The 25,188-nt window shown below is 29.7% G+C and overlaps 2 protein-coding genes across 7 annotated transcripts in view; one reads left to right on the plus strand and one right to left on the minus strand.

Annotated features, from left to right (window-relative positions):
• LOC100575984 (uncharacterized protein KIAA1841 homolog) overlaps window positions 1-7,706 on the plus strand; it is a 10,741-nt gene extending 3,035 nt beyond the window's left edge. For both annotated transcript variants that reach the window (XM_008189712.3, XM_029491715.1), the window contains 9 exons: window positions 1,438-1,548; window positions 1,955-2,175; window positions 2,611-2,669; window positions 3,447-3,594; window positions 4,515-4,586; window positions 4,710-4,847; window positions 5,498-5,702; window positions 5,818-6,011; window positions 6,153-7,706. In XM_008189712.3, coding sequence (XP_008187934.2) covers window positions 1,438-1,548; window positions 1,955-2,175; window positions 2,611-2,669; window positions 3,447-3,594; window positions 4,515-4,586; window positions 4,710-4,847; window positions 5,498-5,702; window positions 5,818-6,011; window positions 6,153-6,295 — 1,291 coding nt within the window. In that variant the 3' untranslated portion in view covers window positions 6,296-7,706. The remainder of the gene's footprint in view (window positions 1-1,437; window positions 1,549-1,954; window positions 2,176-2,610; window positions 2,670-3,446; window positions 3,595-4,514; window positions 4,587-4,709; window positions 4,848-5,497; window positions 5,703-5,817; window positions 6,012-6,152) is intronic.
• Window positions 6,407-25,188, minus strand: part of LOC100166615 — a 25,681-nt gene continuing 6,899 nt past the window's right edge. The window contains exons 1-7 of one of the 5 annotated variants that reach the window (XM_029491716.1): window positions 17,442-17,613; window positions 16,100-16,308; window positions 13,874-13,980; window positions 12,786-12,891; window positions 12,350-12,676; window positions 10,333-10,535; window positions 6,407-8,846 (exon numbers count right to left, since the gene is read on the minus strand). In XM_029491716.1, the coding sequence (XP_029347576.1) occupies window positions 8,574-8,846; window positions 10,333-10,535; window positions 12,350-12,676; window positions 12,786-12,891; window positions 13,874-13,980; window positions 16,100-16,292 (1,209 nt within the window). In that variant the 5' untranslated portion in view covers window positions 16,293-16,308; window positions 17,442-17,613 and the 3' untranslated portion in view covers window positions 6,407-8,573. Of the gene's footprint in view, window positions 8,847-10,332; window positions 10,536-12,349; window positions 12,677-12,785; window positions 12,892-13,873; window positions 13,981-16,099; window positions 16,309-16,784; window positions 16,905-17,441; window positions 17,614-25,188 lie in introns of those variants that run through there. The other 4 variants (XM_029491717.1, XM_008189707.3, XM_001948340.4 and 1 more) reach the window with 4 other exon arrangements.

Genomic DNA, 25,188 nt, shown 5'->3' on the forward strand with positions numbered 1-25,188 from the left:
TTATACGGTGGAGGATGGTAGTGGTAGCGATTACACTGTTTCCGCGATATTTCGTAAAACGCATAAAATCTAAATAAGTATGTAGGTACTAGGACATTAGGGTAGTCACACGCTCACTGAATAAAAATAAATCAAAACACTATAATTTTGTAAACAGGAAAGTAAATAAGAAACAAGAAACATTTCAAATATTTGTCTAAAAAATATTTTTATGAAATAATATGCACTAACGACTGTAAAAAATCGACTATATGCCAAATATGCCTTTACACCCAAAACATGCAAAAACATGCACTATCAAACTTCATATTATTATTACTATTGTTATGAAACGGATTTGTATCTCAGCTAGCATGTTTTCCTGTGTAGCAAAAAAAAACATGCAGATGCATGAACTTACGAGCCCTGGTTATAACTAATTTATTTGCTAATACAAATGTTGAAATGTGGTCAGTTGTTCCTATAACAGTAGAAACCAAACTATTTCCTGTTACATGGAAATCATGGAATACATTATGATATGATTACTGAACCTATTATACATTGAATTTGGTTTTCAATATTATAATAATAATTTATTATCACAAGTAGTTTCATAATATATTTTTTGCAGATATTGATTATTGACTTATTGGTCATAAAACGGTTTAGTATTATTTATAATATTATGTAAAATATATTCATGGTCTCAACATTCATCTGTGTTGACTGAATTGCCTATTCGTAAGGAATAAATATTAAAGTAAAAATAATTATAATATATTGTTTTATGAAATGCCTTGAGTGAAATAATGAATATAGTGTGTTCCATTATTTTACATTATCTATGTTAATTTTATGTTAAGTAATTATTTTTAATTATATACATATATATATATATATATTATTATTATTCTTTAAAAAATAAGCCAAAATGTCTTAAAACACTTTTAAATAAATAATAATATATGTTTTATTTCTACGATTAAATAAAAATTACGAATTACTTTCTACTGGGAGTTCACTTAACTCTGTGTTTCCAGTATGTATTGAAAAAAAAATTATCAATTAAGCTTATTGTTCAACTATTGTAACAGATGGCCTAATAATAAAATTAGCATGAAAAAAAAATTAATTTAAATATTTGACATTGATCATTATTGCACAATTGATCATTATTATTACTATAACATAAGGGGATTTATTTAAAAATATATCATAATTAGATACAACTCAAATTAATAGTATAAAACAAAATAAAATGTATTTGTTGCACGTTGTATAATAAGTTTATTAAGTCGTTAAGGGTTTGTACGGTTTTAATCTCATGATTTTGTTTTAAATACAACTGTATATTTTTTATTACTGTCATTAAAATGCCTATATAAAGTATAAACTTAATAGGTATTACTCATGAAGATTCAAGATCTCAAAATCATTTAACCGATCTTTTTATAGTTGCTGTCGTTGTAATACGATTTTGGTTCCAAGCGTTGCTGGCAGGATACCTTGTAGACCACCGACTTTTAAGATTGCTCAAAATGGAAGTGTGATTGCATGCCATTCTAGGTAATATTTATTTTCCTAAAAAGTTTCTAAAATTGAAAGGCATATAGATTTTAATATTTTAACTAGATTATTATTATATTTATTATCCTTATCATGACTTATTGATTTTAATTCTAATTTTTAGTGCTAAGCCATTTATTTGGTTTTTACTGATAATCCCGTTTTAATTATTATTTTATATTCAAAAATATATTTTAATACCTTACTCAAACGTTTGTTTCATCATTATGAAAATTGATAAAGAATAATGATAAAATTGTGCCTTCCTCCCAAAAATGTCTAGGTATACAGTATTTACTGATTGAGAGTAGAAAAATGTATGTGAATAGTATTAAAAATAAATAAAATATATCACTTATTTGCGGTTTTGATCGTTACTATATTATTATACTTATTACTACTCCAGAGATTCAAAGTGGACATTAAACGATCACGTGAAGTCGCTGTTTTCAAAATATAAGTGTTGGCGAATTGTTTACTGGTCTCTGTGGTCAGAGTGCCATTTCATGCGGTGTTCACGTTGTCAACACATGTATCCGGTCAAGAATCAAAGGTGGTGTCAATTCCATACGCAACAGCCACAGTATTATCCGGTTGAAAACAATCGATATCTTTACTATCCTATTGGTAACAATTGTTTGTAACTTATTTTTATATAAAATAATATAGTTGTGTACCTAGTACCTATTATAGTTGGGTATACAGCAGTGGCAAGTGGTTTACCGATGTGGAAGGGGGTAGTGGTTTAATCGCACCCTTCCATGATCAGTGGCGGGTCTAGGGATTTTTTTTTGTGTGGGGGGGGGGGGCAAAAATACAAAAAGTACAAAAATTGGCTAAATACAGTGTAAAACAAAGGAAAAATACGTTGATGGGGGGGAGGGAGGCAAATTCCTCCATTGCCCCCCTCCGGATCCACCAATGCCCATGTGAAAAAAATCACTTACCTAACTATAATGATTTCTATTAAATCTTGTTTTTTATTACACAAAATTGTGCTACGTTACATGATTATCACCGGTGGAATGTGTCTCTAAATAAAACTTCTTTGTGTATTTTTAGGTCGTTATCCATGTTGCAACGAAAAAACTTTTAAATACGAGCCCATCAGAAATCCATTTGTAAGTTTCTACAAAAGCTTAACATATTTTGCATAATTGTGTGTACATTTTGCAGAAGAATTATTTATCAGTGTGTATTGATTTATTTTGCTCTTTAGTTGGTTCGTAATAATTAGCTTGGTTTTTACTGTGGCGTTGAAGATATAATTGTATAGGTATGATGGGACGCGAGTAATTCGTTTCATAAATCCTACTCTTAACACCCAATTAATAATATTATTAACTTGACTTTTTATACAGACAAAAATAAGAGACCATAAATAGGTAACACAATAAATTTGCAGTGTAACATTAATTTTATAACACAAAAATAAACATCATATTGCAACATATTATGTTTATTATTAAGATTATTATGTTAAATTCGGTAACAACCTACGTGTGTTGCTAAATGTAGTATGTTACACAAATATAATATAATATTAAACAATTTATCTATATATTTAATAATCTCTTTTAATTGCACTAAGCACATAATAACATAACAAAATATAACATCGTCAAGTGTTTATCGTATTGAAAAAAATAGTTTATTATCTATATTATTATGACTTGTGCAAATACAAATTGTCTTGATGATGGGCTTTTTGGCGTTTTATTTAGTTAGCGGTTTGAGCTAAGTCCCGTCGTGTACGTACATTCATTTGCTTAATGATAATATTTTTATGCAAACAAATCGTAAAGTAACAACGAATTTATAATAATTAATAACACTATTAACACGATTGTCATTGGCAGGCACATAAACAATTATTACATTGTATTGTGTTTAAACAGGGTTGTCATTATCGAGAGCACATTCCGTTGCTTGAACATACAGCCGAAATAGAAACACATAAAGTCATGCAAATGTTCCCGTCCTTAACCATCACCGACCCACCCATGTTTTTCCCGAATGGGATTTCAAAACTTATGGACGCACATGGTAGGCCGTTGTTCATATACGAAGGTGTCGTGCCATTTCTGGCACATGTTGTTGTTACCGACGATTTTAATTTTACCTTTGACCTACTTTTTAAAAAAGATGCCATACAATCTGACGAATTTAGAAAAAACGCTTAAAGCTCAAAAAAAAAAAATTAAGATAGATAACAACATTTATATATTCACCACAAGCGTGGTAACCCACATTTTTCCTTTAATAGTAAATTTGTTAAAATTCTGATTTTTGGAATTTTTTAATCCATTTTTTAAAATCCAAATATCAATATTATTAAAGAAAATGGGCGTTAGCATATGCTTAGTGAATCATATAGGTCGATAAATGATAATAAGCCAAAAATTATGTTACGTTATAATATATTCAATATAATATTATACACAAAAACCAAATTCTACGAGAGAGCTGATTTAAAATAAAACTCGAACTTAAACTTTTTTTTTTTGTCATCTGAACTGATTTTATTACAAAAGTACAAAACATACTACGGATTAATTAGTTTTGGATATTTATAGGCTTTATAGTAGTTCATGTTTTTTAACTGTAAAATGGAAACTGTAAGATGGAGTATTTTTTTTCTGTACAAGGTTTTGATGAACATGGGTACTTACTACAAATTGTAAATTTCTTGTTAACTATTAAAATATAATAATTTAAAAAAAATAAATTTTAAAATTTAAAATAACTTAACTTCTAATATGTATATAAAGGTCAAATTGTATTCGTCGACAATATTGCACCACGTAAATTACCGGTTTTTAAAATCTGTTTTAGAAATTTTGTCGATCGTCGGAAATGACACCGTCGGAAATAGCACGTAACCCATCTGAGAATGCGTGTTTGTCGAAATGATTGAATACGTTAATTATTAATAATTATTCTTCTTACACACGTTTAATAAACAGGCGATGCAAAGAGCAATGATCAAAACACTACAGCTTGGCCCACTGAATCTCATCGGTTCGCTCCGTTTATCGGTATAATATTATACTATACGTCTAATAATTTTTAGTTCAGATTTATATAACTATTATAATTCAGAAAACAAGTAGGATCGCATGCGCATAATTTATAAACGTGTTTTCGTGCTTTATTTATAGCTTCGAATGAAGGCACGTCTAGGAAATCGCAGGTTTGGTGGGATAATATCGTGATGGGCACGTCGTCGAACAAGAGACTGCTGTTGACGGAATTGTGGGACAAACCTTTCGCCAAACGTCCCGTATCGCCTAGTACAAGTAAGATATATTATCATAATTAGGACCGGACTTATAGGAAAATGCATATTAATTTATATTGATTGACAAATTGCAAAAACTATTTCGGCCATTGCATGTATGACTTTTAACGTCTATTCTCTATAACCCTCATCAATTCGGAGTGTAATAGAAATTCATTTTTTTTTTCGATAAGTAATTCCTAAAATATAACGTTTTTCCATTTCGAGTATCGAGAATTAACAATTTTATTAATTGGAAAAATAATAATAAAGTACCTATAGGGTAGGTAGGTACTATATAAATATATGTATATTATGTATATACCTAATATATTAGTATTTTTAACTTTAAATCGTCACTATTCAGTTTTTACTTATTAATTAATAAACTATTTTTCTCTGAATATAACTTGTCTTTAAAAAAGCACATTAGGTATTTGATTGATAAGAAGTTAAAAAAGTACTAGGTACCTACCGTTTTTTTTTTTTTTTGTAGAGTGAAAGTTACTTTTCTTATTGAAATGTAAAGGAACTTCATTATTTTTATCTCCAAGTACCTAACGAGTAAAGAAAATTTAACTCTGCTTTTTAAATTAATTATACATTGGCTACACGCGAATACAACTTACTGTGAGAAATGTCATTATTTTATGTGCCCTAAAATAAAAGGTGACAATAACGTCTACGAAACGACCGAGGTTCCGTTGAATGAAATCAATTCGTCGTTCGGATCGTCGTTTGAAGAAGTTGAGGATTCTTTGTCGAGTTTTAGTGACAGTGATTCGACTCATTCTGAAAAGACTACTTATAACAATAGACAACAAAAGATCAAACGGTCTTCGAAAGCCATAAGAACACTGAAACAAAGATACAGGTAATTCCGTCGTATTTCAATAAATTCTGTAAATATTGAAGTAATATGTATACACTATACATCGTCTATACAGTATATACGTAGAGCAGTTTATGACATTTTTTTTATTTCAAAGATACTCTGGCACTTATCAATGGTCGTTAACGGCACCAATGCGTTGCAATCAGGACAATCAGAGAGAATACGAAGAACGCTGTTTTAGGCAAATCGTCCATCAGCTGTTACATCAAAACAGTAATTCGAACGTGGAATGCAGCCGAGTGTTGACTACTACCAACCACCCCGTTACTGATATTAGTCAGCGATCTGGTAATTATACGCTAAAGCATATTTACCACCCAGCACCTTACATACCTATTATAACATTGCGTTCTTAATTATCATAAAGATTTGTTTACGAACAAACTAACGATTATTTAGTTCATATATTATTATATTATATATATTTAGGTGGTTATTTTGTAAGACTCGAAACTGAACTTCTATCAAAAATCGACCCAAAAAATGCTCAAAGACCGACGAGTACCGTGGAGACGAAAGGTGTGCAATCGAAAACCAAGCTAAAGAAAACACTCAAACCGCCTAGTTCTTAACCTTAAATGATATTAAAAAGCATTGTTACAATTATTATTTAGAAGTAATATATAATATATTTGTTATCGTTTTAACTGAAGAGGAGATTAATAATTTATGGTACAAAAAAAAACCTTAAATCAATTGTTTTATTAAATTGCAATTGCTCACACACAAAGAAATACTATGGATTAGGTACAAATATTATATTATTAGAACAAATTGATATAATTTACACAGAAACTGAAATATAACATAATTTTACTAAATTTTATTGTATTTATATAGGTTGAAATTGGATAGGATGAAATAACAATAATTTTGGTATAGATGGTTTAAAACTTGAAACAACATATTATAATAAATATAAAATAAAACTTATAAGGTTACCCTTTGGTTTGGTCGCCTACTTTGCGACTAGATAACACACACACACACATATATATACACTCAAGCACGCATACGTGAAATCACACTTATCGATATTATCATAAGTAATAGGTACATAATAATGATAAATATTACAATAAACAAGGACTTGCGCGATTCGATAGTAAACATTAGGAATCAATTACCAAATGAATCAATATAGATGTGTTATAATATTATATATTATGTAAATGCCAAGGGCAGTAATCACAAATCTTAACATATTTTATATTATAATACACAGGTAACAGGTACCTACATATAGATACTGCAACGAATGTATAAACTATATCTAGACGGTATCACGGAGAACTACTACATTGGAGAGTTACAATATAGCAATTGTTAATACATATATTTATAATTATGATCTAACAATAATCGCTGTTTGTTTTACATTCTCCGATAATCAGGTAAAAACATGATTGCAACTGTTATAAATTATAATATTATATTTCTAAATAATTGTATTGACAAATATAACGCAGTCACGACACTTGGGTATAGTTAAGCGATGTGTATTTGGCAAAACGCGTAATTTAACACATTTCAAACCATTAATCTAAATGACATATTTCTAATACTTATAAGTTATAACTAAACTATAAATCGTCCATAGACTATACATTATAATATAATATAGACTCTAATGACTATAAAAAAAAAAATTACAATTTAGGTACTTACATTAATATTATAATCGTGTAAATACAATAAATATTTTTTGTGACATTAGTACGTGAAATTATATATGTATAATATATACACGTTTTGTATATAGGTTAATAATATGAAATTATTTACCTATATTTATTATACTGTTATTACGAGGCAAGAACAACGTTTTTTTGCAACCCGATTGTGAGTAATATCGAACTATACCACTCAATATCACAATATATTATAAAGGGTCCAATTAATAGTTTAGCTATTTTCATTGGGCGAGTAAAATAGTTTACCCATAGCTTTATATAAGATATAGGTTATTCATAAAATGTCTTGCACACACTCGATAAAAATATTACATAAGACAAGGCAACGGCTATATGATTATTAGTTATTATACTTATTAATATTATGGAGTTACGCAATATAAAACAATTTATATATATAAGTAAAAATAGAGTAAGTCGATAATGATGTAACTTCGTCGAAAAGCTGGGCGTATATAATAAAATAAATAACAGGAGCCAAGCGCGGACTTATCGACTTAGGTATTATTGGCCAAACGAAATTAGCTGGCATGATATATATAGACACATAGCGTCTGGTGACATCAAATTTATTAACTATATAGTGTACGTTTCGAGTCGAAAGCTTTGTCAATTAATTTATTATTTAACCATATTATATATATAATATAGGATTTACGCACATGTAATAATATAGGTTGTACGAGGAATCAATGATAATTGGTATTTTTTTTTTTTTTGGGGGGGGGAGGGGGGAATAGGATGCCACAAAAAATGTTATTTACTATATTTTATAATATTAAACACCGACGTAAGTTAAGGTATAGTTCCGATCGTATTTGACGTAATATTACGTAATTCTGCGCCACGGATTGTATCCGAATTAGTTCCCAGTTGGAATTGTTATTCGAATATTTTGTAGCTTTAAAAAATGTATTTATGTTTCAAATCATTGTATCCAAACTGCAATAATTATTCCAATATAAAAACATTTCGTTAACTCACTGTCTTGACTTTTAGTTTTAATTTTCGTGATATTTGGTGGCGTGGGAGGGGGGGTAAGATTGTATTTATATTAAGCGACGTGGAAGACGTGTATATCCGTTAATGACTGTTGACGATGAGGAGAGGGGATGGTCAAGTGTGGGTCGCGGGAGAGATGATGATGGGCAGTGGTTCAGTCGTGGTAGGAGACGTAAGACTCCAGGGGCTTGGGCAGGTTCAGCTCGGCCACCGTGTCGGGGTGCGCGTTACCGTGGCGGCCGCGGAACAGCGACCGCCGTATGGACTTGCGGCACAGCTGCTGCAGCGAGTGCGGTTGCACCCACTGGGGTGCCAGGGCCTTTTTGATCTGGAAGAACACCGGTCCGAATATATTGTAACACTGAGCGTGACTGAACATGGTGCGCATGACGTGCGAGTGCATCCTGGTCGGGTCCTCGCCCATCGACTGGGCGTGTCGTGAAAAAAAAAACAAAAAAAAATTAGTTAATTAATGTTTTAGAAAAGAAAAGAAGAAGGACCGCACGTCAACATGTTATTATAATTTTTATTGACGTATTGTAATAATCAATACACTCGGTAAGTATATAACACACTATAACAATATAATATAATAATACAATCTACGCATTCTGCAGACTGTAATAATATATAGCATTTGGAATTATTATATAAGTATACCTACGGTAGCGCACATGAAAGGGTCGGTACAAGATCGTAATAGGTGGTGGTGGGTGGATGGATGATTGGTAAAATTACTATTATGAATGTAACAAAATTGATTAAATTGACTTAAACATTTTTTGTTGGGTATTTCACGTAAACGAAAGCAATACATTTGAATAGCAAAACAACTGCTGCACAATGTTAAATTTTTGAGTTTTTGAAATAAATGATTTAAAATAGATTAAAGCAGTATCTATAACACTACAACATAAAATGTATATAAGTAGAGTAAAACTGCTAGGTTTAGGATTAGGACTCATTAAAATTTAAATCCAACGAAACTTTAAAAAAGGTGGTTTAAATAATATTATTGATGAATACGGCCCGGATTTATATGTAAAAATAAATTTTGTATTGTAAAATAAGTACATGTTTATATTATTATAATCAACATATCAAAAATAGGTATAGGTTATACATTTCAAACCGATAAATTAATATTTATTTTTATGATCATAAAAAAATGGGTCTCATTATGTTTTGATTGTTCATTTATTATTGATATGATATATAATCGGCAAATCAGTCCTATATTTCTATACATATAATCAGCATAGAGGACGGCGTGCGTAGTGCACTCGATCTTAAATACAACGCAATTGTGTAATGATGGTTTAAAAGAATAAAATATACAAATTATAAAGCCATACATTTACATATACAATCAATGCGACCCAAAGGTAAATTACGTAATAATAACTTTGATAGTACCTACCTATAATAGCATGTGCCTTTTAATAAGTGGAGAAAGATTGATACATTTTTTGGCATATTATTATATAATATTTAAAATAATTGGTTATTTTTAGTTTGTTTAAATATTATCTTAAAATAATTTAGAAACTATCAATTTAGTCATATTCATACAGTTTTACGCGATATAAAAAATTATTGTACCTTTTAAACGAGTACCAATACGAAGTTAAAATGGGTTATCAGATTTTCAAATTGAAAATTTCTATGGTTCTCGCATAACATTGCTGTGTAAACATTATTTATTATAAAATATATTAATTCGATATTTTTGTTGTGTATAGAAGTAGGGTTATAACTATTACAACAGTTGAATCAACATACCTACGTATATATTAAATAATTATTTTTTTGACACCCAAAGGTTGACTTACACAGTTACACCATTGGTTATGATAATTTATAATATAATGCACTCTGTATACATTTTAAATAGTATAATGTATTATACCAACCTGTGAGAGTAGTGACAATGTGCGCAGGCAACTGTCGTCCATGCGCCTTCTAATCATGACGGAACGTAGGAACCAAGTGAATATGCTGTCCAGTGGGCTTTCGATCGGGTCATCGGTCAGACATCGCTGCAGATCCGACTCCGTTTTTGTGCGGTATTCCTTCAGTAATTTCACGTAGTGAAGTCTAGCTTCCGAATTGCAATCTGTTGGCAACGAACAAAAGTTAATTAAACGCGGGCCATTCTTTATTAGCGGTATACTAGGTTTCGAATGTGCCTCAGCACTGAGTAGGTCACTATAATGGATGTGTTAAATTTGCACTTAATAATGAACCATTGTTCAAAATGTAGGTACCAAAAAAAAAATTAAAGTCACAAAAAAAAAAAATCCTAAATAGGTATGCAAAAATAAATAACATAAAATTACGGATTTGGCTTTGTCGTAACATAAAACAATTCGTTAGAAGTTTTTTCCCTTGGATTGTACAAAACAAATATGCAAATTCTAGAAGCTCTCTTCCCTAAACATAACCATTTATGTCAATATTTTAATTTCAAAATGATAAAATTATTAACATAGGTACATTTTTTATATTTACCTACATTGGCATTGTAATTAATAAAACGTTGCTGCTGTAGGTATTACATTTACAAGCCTTGGGTATGAGAATTTATCATTTTATTAAGCTTTCAAGCTTTTTAACGAAAAAGCAAACATTTTATCAACATTTATTGAAAAAAGTCAAAGATTTAAAATATCTGTACCTATGTGTGCTCAATGAACGAAAATATTTTCATGATATTACAATTATTTGGGTACAAACAAGTCTCTATTGTTATTCATTTTTTAGCTACATAAAAAAAAGTAAATCTATTGTGTCGAAAACTGGTGTTGCGTAAATATTTCCGTTTTCCCGTAGTTTTTTGTTATGTTTTCCTAGTCATTAAGAAAAGTACAGATAATTTCATATTTTGATCTAACAAAAGTATATTATATCAACTAGATCAAATTTTCTATCAAGAACAACCCTCAATGACGATTGACAAAGATTGATAAACCATATATTAACAATGTGGTGACAGAGTATACAGACGCACAAAAAAAAAAATCTCTCATATTTGTATTAGTTGCGGACATCCATCACCCCACTATACGAATCTAAAATTCCATCAGTCTTGGTCACACTAACATACATAAGTCAGACCGATGTTCTTACTTCTGAGTGGTTGAAAAAAAATCTGGACACGATGACCTACTGGGAGGAGTACTTCATTTGATTCAAACATTGTTAGACTTTTACTAGAATTTGGTGGATTATTACTTCCCCAGTGGAAATTAATTTCACATATGCATCACCATTGATTAAATATGCAGTATTTAATTAATGCTTTAATATACCATTTACTAATATACATAATATTATAATATAGTACAATATATTTCGACTGTCCTAAGGCTGCAGTGCACGCACTATTAAAAACAACAATATTATATTATATAAAAATTAAAACCACGCGTACAACAATAACTTCATCAGTTTATGCGATTTAACTCTGTTATAGGAGTGAACAATAATTTTCCGCCATGCAAAGATTTAAAACAATGTCAAGGTAAACATTCATGAAAGAGCGATTTCATGCATGTTTGGGGATACTTGATACTAACAAATAAAATATGAATAACGATGTGTAATTATAATTATCTAGTCTTAAATAATTTTCGCAACGTCAAACAGGAGAATCAATTTAATATTGTACTTTATTTTAACCATCAAAAATAAAATATTATATATTTCATATTATGATGTATTATATTATGCAAAGTTATTGTAAAGTTCTATTATTCATCTGGATTGATTGTTGTGTGTGTGTGTGTGTGTGCGCGGGGGGAAGGAAAATGTCCCTTAAAAATTGTAGGGCTTGAGCCCTTGTTGATTTAATTTTAACACCCAGTTTGCGGTTATATGGTATGGGATGGGTTGGCTTTGGGGTGACTATTCCGTTGTAGGTCATCTCACCTTCGAGCCACACGGTTGCTCCACAGTTCAATAAGAGCCTAGTGATGTCTATAGCTTGATCCATGTAATGGACAGTGTATGTAATTAACGAGCGACCGCCGTTGTTCAACCAATTGACGTCACTACCGAATTTCAGCATCATGACTGCGAACTGGTACGCGCGTTTAAACAATCCGCAGTTCATTAGCCGCTTGGCGCCCAATATTAGCGCAGTGTTGCCGTTCTCGTCCACGGCTCGCGACCACCGGCGCAGCTGTGCGGCCGTTGCGTTGGCCGACGTCTCTTTCAATCGGCGCACCACTTGCATCCAATTTTTGTGGATATCACCTGTTAACGATATAAGTGGTCATCATTATACCAACATTTATAGTTGTTCATCACGTAAATTTTGTATGTGTGTGTGTGTATGTGTGTATAATATGTGTATATTGCTTACCCGAGACAATGTCGAAAAATATGAAACAATTTGCGTTCGGCACGTTCGGATGCTTCAGACATTTCGGGCTGGACTTGAACCGGAAGCAAAACTGTATGTTAGCTATCTGTAATACAATCGAAAAGTATTTTAGACGAACATGCGTGATTAATGTTGATTTTAACGTGTTATATTTTATAGATGTTTTTATAATTATAATACGTGAAAAGCTATTATGATTAATATATTATAATATATTAATATGTTTAACAATATTATTATTGTTGAAATTGTTAGTAGGTGTATCCGCGCATCATTATACACATATTTTACACATGTCACTTGTCAGGTGTAAGTTTACATGCATAATCATCGAAAAAAGTATAATTTATTGTTATATTTGATGACACAACGTTTATTCAGTAATTTAACAATCGTTGATTTTGTGTAATTTATTTTGTTTTTAATCAATTAAGCTCATCACGTATTAATGTGTATTATGTGTAAATCAATATATCCATTACCTAAATGAGTTAACGAGGATACCATTTTTGTTCAAGTAGGTACTTCAAAATAAAAAAAATAACCAACTTGCTTTATGTGTATATACCAGTGCACTATGGTATACATGTATGGTAAAAAGTACTCCTAACCCTAAGCCCTAATAAGCTAGCAATATTAGCAGAAATTATAAAGCAATGTTTGGAAATACGGTAAAAAGATAATTTAGTATAATTAGTATACTTAATAATTATGTGCTATTATTCTCAAATGTTATAATTTAAAAAAAAATTTAGGTAGGTAGGTACTTTATAAAATTACAATTATTATCGTTAGTAAAATTCTTTATTAAAACTATTCTAAAGTGAATAAATTGTGTTTTCTTATTCAAAATTGCTGATAGTAAAATACTAAATAATAGTAACTTTTCGTACCTATATATTTATGTTTACTGTGTAGGTATCCCAAAGCAATAAGTTTACTATAGTTTTTAAGTAATCTTTTTGTCTTTGATAATTTATAAAAAAATTGTTACCATTATACCAGTTGTAAGACATGCTATTATTTTATTGTATAATAATTTAATAGTAAGTATTAAAAATAATTACCGCTGGACGAGTTGCTATCAACGCATCATAGTCTTTGAAACAAAATAACTGCAACTTATCACCGACCAGCCTCCATTCTCTGAACGCACACCTGCTGCAACAGCCTGCTTTTAACAAAAACAAAAACAATATCATTTAACATTCAAGTTTGTGTATGCGTGCAATATATATTTTCACGGCAGCTGGCAGGATATATTTTAAAAGCAGGAAGATCTAATCGCATGTGAATGATATTTAGTACCTTGTCATTTGTTATAGTGTATAATAATTCATTTATATACAGACATACAGTAGTAGCTGGTACAGTAACTAAATAAAAAACATAGAAATATAACGTGAAGCTGATTATAAATTGTGTAATATGAAACGCTGAGTGTGCAATACAAAATTTAACGAGTGTTCAGTGAAACGACGATAATAATATTGTAAAATTCGTTTTGTAATTATTTTTTATTTTATTTTTGATTCACATGTTTAATTGAAATTATTATAAAATAAATCTAAAATCCATGCTTATATTGAATACTTGCAAATTTAAGTTGAATAATTATTAGATTAACTAGAACATTGTAAAACCTGCAATACATCTTCAAGCTCAAAATTCAATATTAAATTATTACCGAATTTAAAACTGACTTTCACAATACCCTTTAAAACATCTGGTGGATTCAAATTTGTTTTCAAAATTAAAATCAATTATCTCTCAATACCGATTACTTGAAGTAAATTATTGTACCTAAGTAATGAGCAAACATCTTTAGTCAACAGTCAAGTTGCAGATGTTTGAATGTTTAATTGCGGTGGTTGCATACAGTAGGTATTTAATATTGGTACACATTACACAGCAACCCTTCCGCAGTTCCACCAACCACTTGGGAGCACGATAAGATTAGTCTATGACCTAATTAGTAATCCCTTTTATGAAGTTTTATTCATATTTTATTTTATTAATTATGCTTTTACCTGTGGAGGTACCTATCAGACAAAAGCGGCGGCCACGGCTTATGCACAACGGTCTGACAATTGACGAATGAAAGTTTCGTCACTTGCTGGCAGACATGAGTAATATAATGGCTTAAATATACAAGGTCATTGTACATAACCTATATTGTTATCCAACAAAAATAAAATGGCAGCGTAAGGGTACAGTCCATAATATATTAGTATAATATCATAGTATAGCCAGTATAGGTCTTCCCCTTACGCTGCCATTTTAATTCCTTAACGTGATGAAATTATATAGTGGGGGTACTATTGCGATAACCTTGTATATTTAATCCATGATAATATGGATAGGTCGTTTTACTTAAGACTAGTATCGATCACGATAAAGTCTAACTATGAAAAATTAAATAGGTACCTATTACAAATCATTTGTATTTAACATTATATTAAAAACTATTTTTATAGCAGTATTTAAAGTTTTGTAATATTATAAGTACATTAAGTGGTATTTTTAAAATTAAAATTTTTTAAGACATAATCCACTTTGTACTAAAAACTACTAGTCCAAAATTATTTTTTTATGTATGGGAGTACTCCAAAATATATTCTGCTTTCGAATAACGAGTTAAAATTGGATGTTATAAAAAAAATATATAAAAAATATAAAAAAAATTATTTAAGACAATTTTGTTTTCATAAACTTTAATACGGTAGTCACTCGATGATTCAAAATTCAGGGGACCGAGTTAAAAATTCGATTTGTAGAGGTTTTCTCAGGAGACTCTGCGTTTAGTTCGATTTATGGAGTTTTTCGAATTATCGAGTGACTATACTGTAGTATTTTAAATAATGAGTGTCTCATCCCACACAGCATTTGGGAAATGATAATATTTTGAAAATATTTTGGAGTGCTTGAATAATGAATATTTGACTAATAATATTGTATAAATATTTTATTCTCATAAAATAATAAAATATTGCACAAAAATGTTGACTTAATATTTTTACAATGTTTCCATGAAAATATTTTTTAAAAAAATATGATTAAAATGTTTTGTTAATGTTTTTTACAAAATATTTTTCAAAAATGAACTTCTTGGCCAAAAAATATAAATAAAATATTTCCTTATTATTTACGCAACTTTCTCAAATATTTTGACAACTTTATTGTTTTCCTAAAAATATTTATACCATAGTTGGGAAATATTAAAATGCTGCGTGGGATACGTTAAATGGATCACCCACAATATGTATAAGATATTGCTCAAACCGCAAACATACTTTTGCATTCTCCTCCATGCCATTCGCCGGCGATTATTTTGTCGATATCATTGTCCGCTGACGATATACACAATGTGGACACTTCCGCCTGACTCTCTGGCTGTTGGCTTTCTGACGACGGGCCGCCAGAAGCGACGTCTAACTGTAATGAAGCCAGCGGATCGTCGCTGCAACCTTCTGCACCCTCGGTCATAGTGTCATTTTTGTCACTGTGATCAAAATATTAAAAATATAATATTAAAAGGTGTATAAAAAAAATACAACTAGTTATATAATAATTAAATTATTATGATGATTTTTAAAAAAATATAAATTGTGTAATATACATATATATATTTAGTCATATTCATATGTGTATTAAATATTATAATAGTATTAGGTTAGGCCTATCTTTTCAATTTTTTTTTTTGATTTTAAGTTGTTAACTGTTTTTATTACAAAAACATTTTCAGAGCGCTAAGGTCAATAAATGTTGCCCTGAAAAAGTTTCGCAGATCCTTTATAAAGTTCAACAGTTCAAAAACCACTGATTAGTTTGCTTAAGTGTTTATATTAAATAAAGTTGAATATTAAATATTAATAAGTTATTCTAATAAATAATAGTTGGTATACGCATTACGCACTATACGATATAGTAATTATATTTGTATTAGTATTGTAATTTTAATATGTCTTACACTCTTACCGTATGTAACCAATACATATTATGTACTAACATCATGCTAGTTTTTACTTGAAGTCAATGTTTAAAAATAATTGAAAACTTAAGATAGGTTTATAAGTCCTATAGCATAATATGTAAGATATAACATACATCAAATTATATATCTTATATACTTAAATAGGTAGGTGTGCTATAAACTATATAATATTGTATCAGAATTATTGATAAATGATATTAAACTGCGGGAGGGTACTTAACATAAGTATTAAGTAGAATTGTTAATAAACTGTTAATATTTTATTGGCCCGATAAAATAAATTTTAATCATTCAAAAAATATAAATAATCAAACTATTATACTGAAGTACAATAAACGGCACTTACGAAATTAAAGATTATGCCAATTACTGCGTGTCACTGAACTTTATAATAATCGTGTATTTAAACACTATACAAATGTACCTAACATTAAAATAGTAAGAAATATGATATATGGTATCAGCTGCTTGATAAATGATATTTCGATTAATAAGAAAATAATAATATGTTTATTGAAATGTTGTAGTATTTAAAAACTTTAATACCTATTATCAATTTTATTTATTACGCATTAGGTATTGCACTTTTAGAACAAATCATGTTACGCAGCCGCAATGCATATGTATATATGGTTAGGTACCTGTATTGTGTATATTATTGATGACGGAAGGTTTGATGTATTTTAATTATCGACTGACAGTTTGGCTATTACGTAAAATAGTTTGTACCCGAGTTCACACGGTCATAGTTTTTGATGTCTTTATAATTGACTTCAGCGATTGCCATAGACAAACGCGTGGCGGTAGTCAAACTAAATTGATATGGAAAAAAACTGTGTTTTTTTATCTTTACCGTTATATTATAATATGTTAACGACGTGTGAGGTGAACGGTAAACCGGGGAACATGGAATGCTGAAGGTTATTGCCTCTCCACCGCACGCGTATATGGAGTGTTTATATGCAATGCGGAATTGTTCAAATCGCCGCAATAATGCACATTCATAGAAAGTGTAAGTAGATATGTATCGCAGTGCAGTATCGTCGTAATTACCATGTGTATTGGTGACTGTGGTAAATAACGATATATTATAATATTAATAACGATTATCGTAATATCGCCACATACCATATACAATATACAAGTATAATACATTAATACATAAACTAAATCAGGTATTATACGTCTGTATACGCATATTATTATATTATTTTCTGCACTAGTACGTGCATCTGCAGTTTTAAGTGATTTTTTTTATTATATGCACCGTTTGTATGATAATCACAGTGCAATATATTATTATGAAGCTCATAATTCTATACCTATAACTTGCAAGTTGTCATAAGCGAAATACGCTATATCGTTAATAATACTGTTTTATTGGTACCTATTTATTACTTTTCAGTACATAATAGTGTACCTATTCGATATTATATTCTTTATTAATTCACATTGCACGTGTTAAATATAATGAATTTTAATAACGTCTATAAATATAAACCACTATAATAATAAGAACAATAAGCTATTGACATATCGAATAATTTCAGACATTTGTTCATGATGAGAAACATCTGGCGTGCAATCAAATAGCAAACTAAAATATTTAGATTTCCGAATCCTCAATAAATATAAAGGATATACAGCTGTGTAGTGTGTTATGTTAAATACTTAAATATGTGTACCTAGTGTGTTCGCTGGCGAGTAGTGGTAAGCACCGAGAGGTCAGCAGATAAGGATTGGCAACTACCGGTTGGGATTTATACCAAATATTTATCAAAATACTAATGGACACTATTGTTATACGTTATTAGGTATCATTTATACGTAAAGCATAATGTTACACGGACTGCATAGTGGTAATTTAATACCGATACAATATTTTTGTACATGTTATTGTCTAAAATATAAAGTTATTTTTCCCGCACAAAAAAAATCCAACAATATTTATAACAATATAGTAGAAGTATCAAACGCCAAGAGTAATACGCATTTAACTAACAATATAATTGGTGATTGAACAAAAAAAAGAATTCTAACTCAGACTTTTTTAGAGCTACCTGAAAATAAAGTAGACCGATATTTTTGGTTTAAAAGGTTTAGCGCCCGATTGCGATGAGCGCCTGAAGCAAATGCCTCAGTCGCCTCACCCTTGTATGGCTCTGTCATAACTAAACAATTATTGTATATATAAAATGTAATGATACCAGAACAAATATGTATAGATAATTATTAATGTGATAGGTAGGTATCACTGAATTTCTTTAATAAAAATAATATTATTTTAAACACATTAATTGGTTACGTTTTGTATTTTATAGGCATGACTCGTGAATGCGCGATGTAGCTGATAATTTGCATTGATTGCAGTGTTTAAACTCAAAGTTTATATCGATAATGATACGTTACGATTAAAATATCATGCACATAAATATTGTTTTTCATTATAGGTAAGTAGTGAAGAACTTGTTAAATTATCTATCACTGCAGGGCCGTAACGGTACCTATACATAATAGTATATTACATTATATTATTATAGTAGCATACCATGTTGTGTGCGAATATAGTTCCTACATGACATTATGTGGCGTAATTTACAATTATTCACATTTTATGATAATTATAATTTATCAATACCTATATAAAAATATATATATTCATACTTATATAGTGATACATATTATATCTTATAACATTGATGAAACATACATGACGTACCTATCGTACTATCGTGTACCTATGTATAATCAATGCTTTTTATTGTTTTTGTATAACCGTTTTAACTTTTTTAATAATTTTAACCTATGATCTGTGAGCTTATAACAATATAATACATTATATTATGTTCCATATGTTTTTTGATCATAATCCTGATTCACCATTTCTTAATTATTTCATTGTATTAATACATTTTCTGTTTTCAACATTTTAAAATATAATAATACATACGTTCTGCAATAGTACATAGTATACTTTTATTAAAATAAAATGTATATAGTATATAATAAAATATAAGGATCATTGAATTAATAATTGTATGTAAAACAAAAACAGCCATTAGGTTAGGTTAGTTATAATTAATTTGTATGAAATAATAAATAAATTAATATTTTACTATTTTACGAATTTTATCTTTTGCATGCCGGGATGGTATTATTTTGATCTTTGGTTTTAATAGTTTAATATTTATACTAACAAAAAAATGTAATTATTTATTTAGTTGTATAAATAGTCCTTCACTCATATATGTATTTTTATTATGGAAACGTCAGTTTAGTCATCAACGAACGAATATAATACGGACGAGTATTGTGCAGGCACAATGCAGAACAGTACGCATAGGTCTGCTCTAACGGTTGTGACGTGTCCGTTATATTCTTCATCGTTGTAACGATTGAATGAGCTCGTGTTTTTCGGCTACATTACACACCATTTCAAGTCGTCTCGGAAAAGAAATAAGTAATAGGTATAAATATGTAATATGTATACAAAAACAGAGAATAAACCGAGAAAAACACTTCATAAAGACAGAGATGTGCAGAATAGAAAAAAGACGAATAAATAAAATAGAAAAAATAAAGTGATGAAAGGTCGATCCTCTTTGCCCGTCGATGACCTCACGTAAATACCTACCTATGCACAGCCGATATATTCTGTCAGTACCTATTCTCTACATTTAAAATAATACACATGACATTCGATATTGCACAACATTTTTCTTCGACGTACTCATTCCTAACCGTTCACGAACATATACCTACATATTTATCATGATATACATAATATATTTCTCAATTGTCATTAATTCATCAAACTAAACAATTTGAAAGTCAAAAAACGATATCAATCAATAATCTTCAGAAAAAAAAACCAATTTACCCAAATTTGGGTACTAACTACTTTGGATTAATCTAATTTTATGCTGGAGTTATAGGTAAGTTATTATATTTTATCACAGCATAATACCTAATTAATATAACTAATAAGTAATAAGTATGGCTCCTATATTCAATGTTTTAATTAGTGCTATATGTACCTATACTCATATAGTTGTTTAAAAATACACCACTTAGTAATAATGGAATAAAAAATAAACACGGTAATATATAGGTAAAGTATTTCGATTAGTTTGCAACTGTATAATAATACAAGATTAAATTACATATGAGTTGAAAGTAATACTATCTATATAGGTAGCAGTAGTATATAATATATAGTATACAATGAATACTTCAATTAAATTACTCATATACCGGCATATAGTAGAGAAATGTGAAAAATGACAACATATAGTATTACTGCTATTTTCTGTGAAGTTCATGAACTTCAAGCTTAAAATATTTGTGACACCTGAGTATCATATTTTTGAAAACTTGATAAATACATTAACTCTAAAATATTTACCTAGGTATATAGATATTTTATAACGCAGAGGTCCCATTAACAAATATTATAACTTACAAGCAAGTAGGTAATCGAATTTTACCAATTTAAAAAAATGTATTTCATGATAGCCATCTTAAAAAATTTAATTTAAATAATAATATGTTTGTAGATGACACAAAAAGATTATTTGTTGTTATTGTTTTGGTAAAAATAAATAATATTTTAAATGTTTGGAATATATTCACTCAAGCGGAAAAAAATAAATGAAAGTCTTGAATATAATATATAATATTGGTACAATATGTTATAAATATTATATATATAACAAATGCGCCAACTCTGTGTTAAAAATTGAATGCGCGTAGGTATAATAGTAATCAAATACTGCACTCACTCGTTTGAGAATTCCAGATGTCCGTTGGGTATTAAAATAAATAGACTGAAGAATGAACGCGAACTCGTTATTGTTTCGAGTGGATTGGACGCGATATACGTTTGTGATGTAAATATTATAAGCCTACGCTAAAAAAGGAAAAGAAAAGAAATGTACCAACAATATATATGTAAAATAAAATACATACGTAATTTGTTATGGACAAATACATCAGTAAAAAATTGTTTAATTTGAAATTCTGTTGAACGACTTCCGCGCGCTAGCACATAAACACACATCGGAAACGCACTAATAATCCTCGGTGTAAGCCCTAAATGTGGCGTGGAGAAAAAATTGCCTGGTGAGAACAACCAAAAAAAAAGAAAAACAAAGTTAGGGACTCTACGTGGATTTCTCAATCTCAGCCAGCCCGCGCTGTCACCTCAGCATAGTTCAACGATTCTTTTGTGATTTGAGACCAGCAACCACCCTCTGCTGCTGCTCCTCCTCTTCCTCGTATTCAACATCCACGCGGTCCAAAAAGAAACCGATAAACCCGTTCGCCAAAAATAAAATATTATACGTATTACATAACAAAGAAGGTACTTGAAAGGAAAAAAAACAAAAGAAAGAAAAAATGCAAGTATGAAAAATATTGACGACATAACCGGTTGAGCGTTAAAATAAAGAACATTTTTATATAGCTTACCTATTATACCTATATATAATATGATATATTTAGTACAACAGAAGGTAGAGTTACTCTACTCGATGTTAAGTATACCATATTTTTTTGTACCTAAACTCGTACACAGGGGATTTATTAGTATGCTCATTTTTTCTTTTAATAATGAATTTATTTAAATTATAATTTTTATAGTTTTTAAGTAAAAACAATATTATTTAAAAATATCTAAATTGTATAATGTCATATAAAAAGTATCTTGTGGTGGTACAAATTTTTTTTTTAAATAATAACCACATTATTTTAAAATAAATTGCCAAGTCAATAACTTTTTTTAAATTTATATAATATATATTATATATATATATGTATAATGTATATGTATATAATATATATCAGAATTAAAAACAGTAGTTTCTGAGCTATTAAATTTTATATACTATATTGAGAATAGTTAGAAGATATTAAAGCTTTAGAATATAGTTTAACATAAATATTAATTAAAAATAGGTGTATTATTTAGTCAATTATTAGTCATTATAAACAGAACATTTTTACAAGTTATAAAATGCTAATAGATGAATATTTATTATTATTGGTTAATATAATTTTAAAATCATTATATTTCCCTACCTTCTAAGCTTTTTAACATGGACCTTATGCACATAAATTGTGAGAACTTAGAAAATACTTGTTTGAATTTAGATTTATTTATATAATACACTAAAATGTCAAACAAAATCAACTGCTTTACAATTTACTGTAAAAACGGATGGATTTGAAATCTATTTTGAAAAAGGGGAAGCTACTATTGTCACAAGACAATCCTTAAATAGCATAATTAATATTCTAAGTATTTTAAGATATTATTATATTATAAGTGTACAAATAAAAAATTCTAAAATCCAGAATTTTAGTATTAATGTATAATGAAAAGATAAAATAGAGCTTGGTAAATCACCCTGTATACAGCTGTTGGTCGGAGGCGGTCACTGGGATTGCGAATATGTTCGAGTTGGTGGGAGGGGAGTAGGTGGTCAGAAAAGGGTCGAGTACATCCCGCTGAACTACCCGAACTTTCTGTATGCGCATGTTTATGTGTGTGTGTGCACGTGCCGTTGAAAACATAATATAGGTACCTACAAATGGCGCGCGCGCTTCTGTCGATTGCGCTTTTGCAGCGCTCGCCGCGGAATAGGGACGGCACTATATCACGCTGAGTGGCCGCAGAATGAATTATTTTTCGATTACGAATTTCAAGTGGATCGCATTGCGGCATTGCGCTATATTTATATTTATGCATGTAATATTATATTGAATATTATGTTAAAATATTATGTGCGCTCGGCCGTATTGCCAGTTTCAGAGCGCGGGAGAGAACGACCATCATATTATTATTATTATTGCCGTCGCGCTGTTAGCGCACGGAGGTCGGTGAACCATCGGCGGTCACGTCGGTCCTTGCCAAATTATATTACCGTATGACGGCTATGCTCGCGTCGCCTACTGCTCGTAAACGTATTAATTTGTTCGTCGACAGCAAATTGCACAACTCTGAACTATCCCTTAGGCATGCCGTTTCCGAAACTCAATTATTATTATTTGCGTCGTCAGTTCGAACGCTAATCGCCATACTTTTGGAAACGATTAGTATACTAAAATATATTTTTTTACGTAAGGGGGTTTTTGTAATATATTAAAATTATTTTTTTCACTACAACGGAAATCCTTGGCACTGTTTTAAAGGTTCTAAAAAAGTTGAAACAAATATAATTTATAATAATAAGTTGGTAGTGTCTTTTGTGTATTACTAAACAGTTACACAGTGCGTCACCATTTTATATAGAATTTACATATAGGGGTATAAATATACTAAATAGTAAATACTATACATTGCACAGTGCACACTAAACTCAATACATTTTTAGAAAATGCCAAAATATCGTTATAGTATTGTATTATGGGTAATACTTCATTACCTGTACGAAGATAAATCACGGCTTATAGGTAAACACCACACAAGTTAATAAATGACAATCCTCGCTCATTCAAATGTTTCGAGTAAAAAAATTGTCCGTTTCATGATATACATGCAATTATTCTATTATCGATCTGCAATATAGGTAAATTTAATGCTGGAAAGTTTCAAGTTTCTAAGAGTAGGTAATATGTTTTGAATTATAACAGTACCTACAGCTAAAATCGTTGAAGAAAATATCCTTATTTTTCGTTTCAATTTAAAAAACGTAGCCATTTATGATTTACAGCTTGTATTCAATTTTCTAGCTTTTTGAATGAATATAATAAAATGTTATAAATATAATCAGAAAAAAAACCTGAAAAAGGTAGACATTTCAAACGACTGAAAAAGTAAAAAAATTATACGTCATATTATCTAGAAAATACTAATACAAAGATTCAATAAAACAAAATCGATTATGTCAAAAACTATTGTACTTAAATATTCCAGTTTCCTGCTGATTTTTGTTAGTTTTTCTCAATTATTCAGAAAAGTGCAAATAGAAATTGATCCCTTCTCCAAGAAAAACTAGAACAAATTTACTGCCGGAAACCAACAGTCTTCAACATATTTTGTTCCAAAAGCAAAACACATAACATATAACATAAGACAAACATCAAAATATATATATATTGCATGTTAGTTATTTACTTGTAATTTTAATTATTATGAAACTTGATAAATGTTATTTTTAGGTGATAGCATATATAATTATCATGAATATTTAAATTCCTAGACATCATCGTAAGAATTCCTTCTCTACATAACAATACATAAATGGAATGGCACGACATATTTTGGCGACATAAATCACCTTGATCGGCCTGTAAAGACAACGACAATACACATTATAAGAGGTGTGCGATATCGCCGTTTGGGTTCCATCAATTTAATACTTATAGTCGTTCGCGCATTTCAACAGG

Source organism: Acyrthosiphon pisum, chromosome A3 (genome assembly GCF_005508785.2).
Source record: "Acyrthosiphon pisum isolate AL4f chromosome A3, pea_aphid_22Mar2018_4r6ur, whole genome shotgun sequence".
NCBI classification, from domain to species: domain Eukaryota; kingdom Metazoa; phylum Arthropoda; class Insecta; order Hemiptera; family Aphididae; genus Acyrthosiphon; species Acyrthosiphon pisum.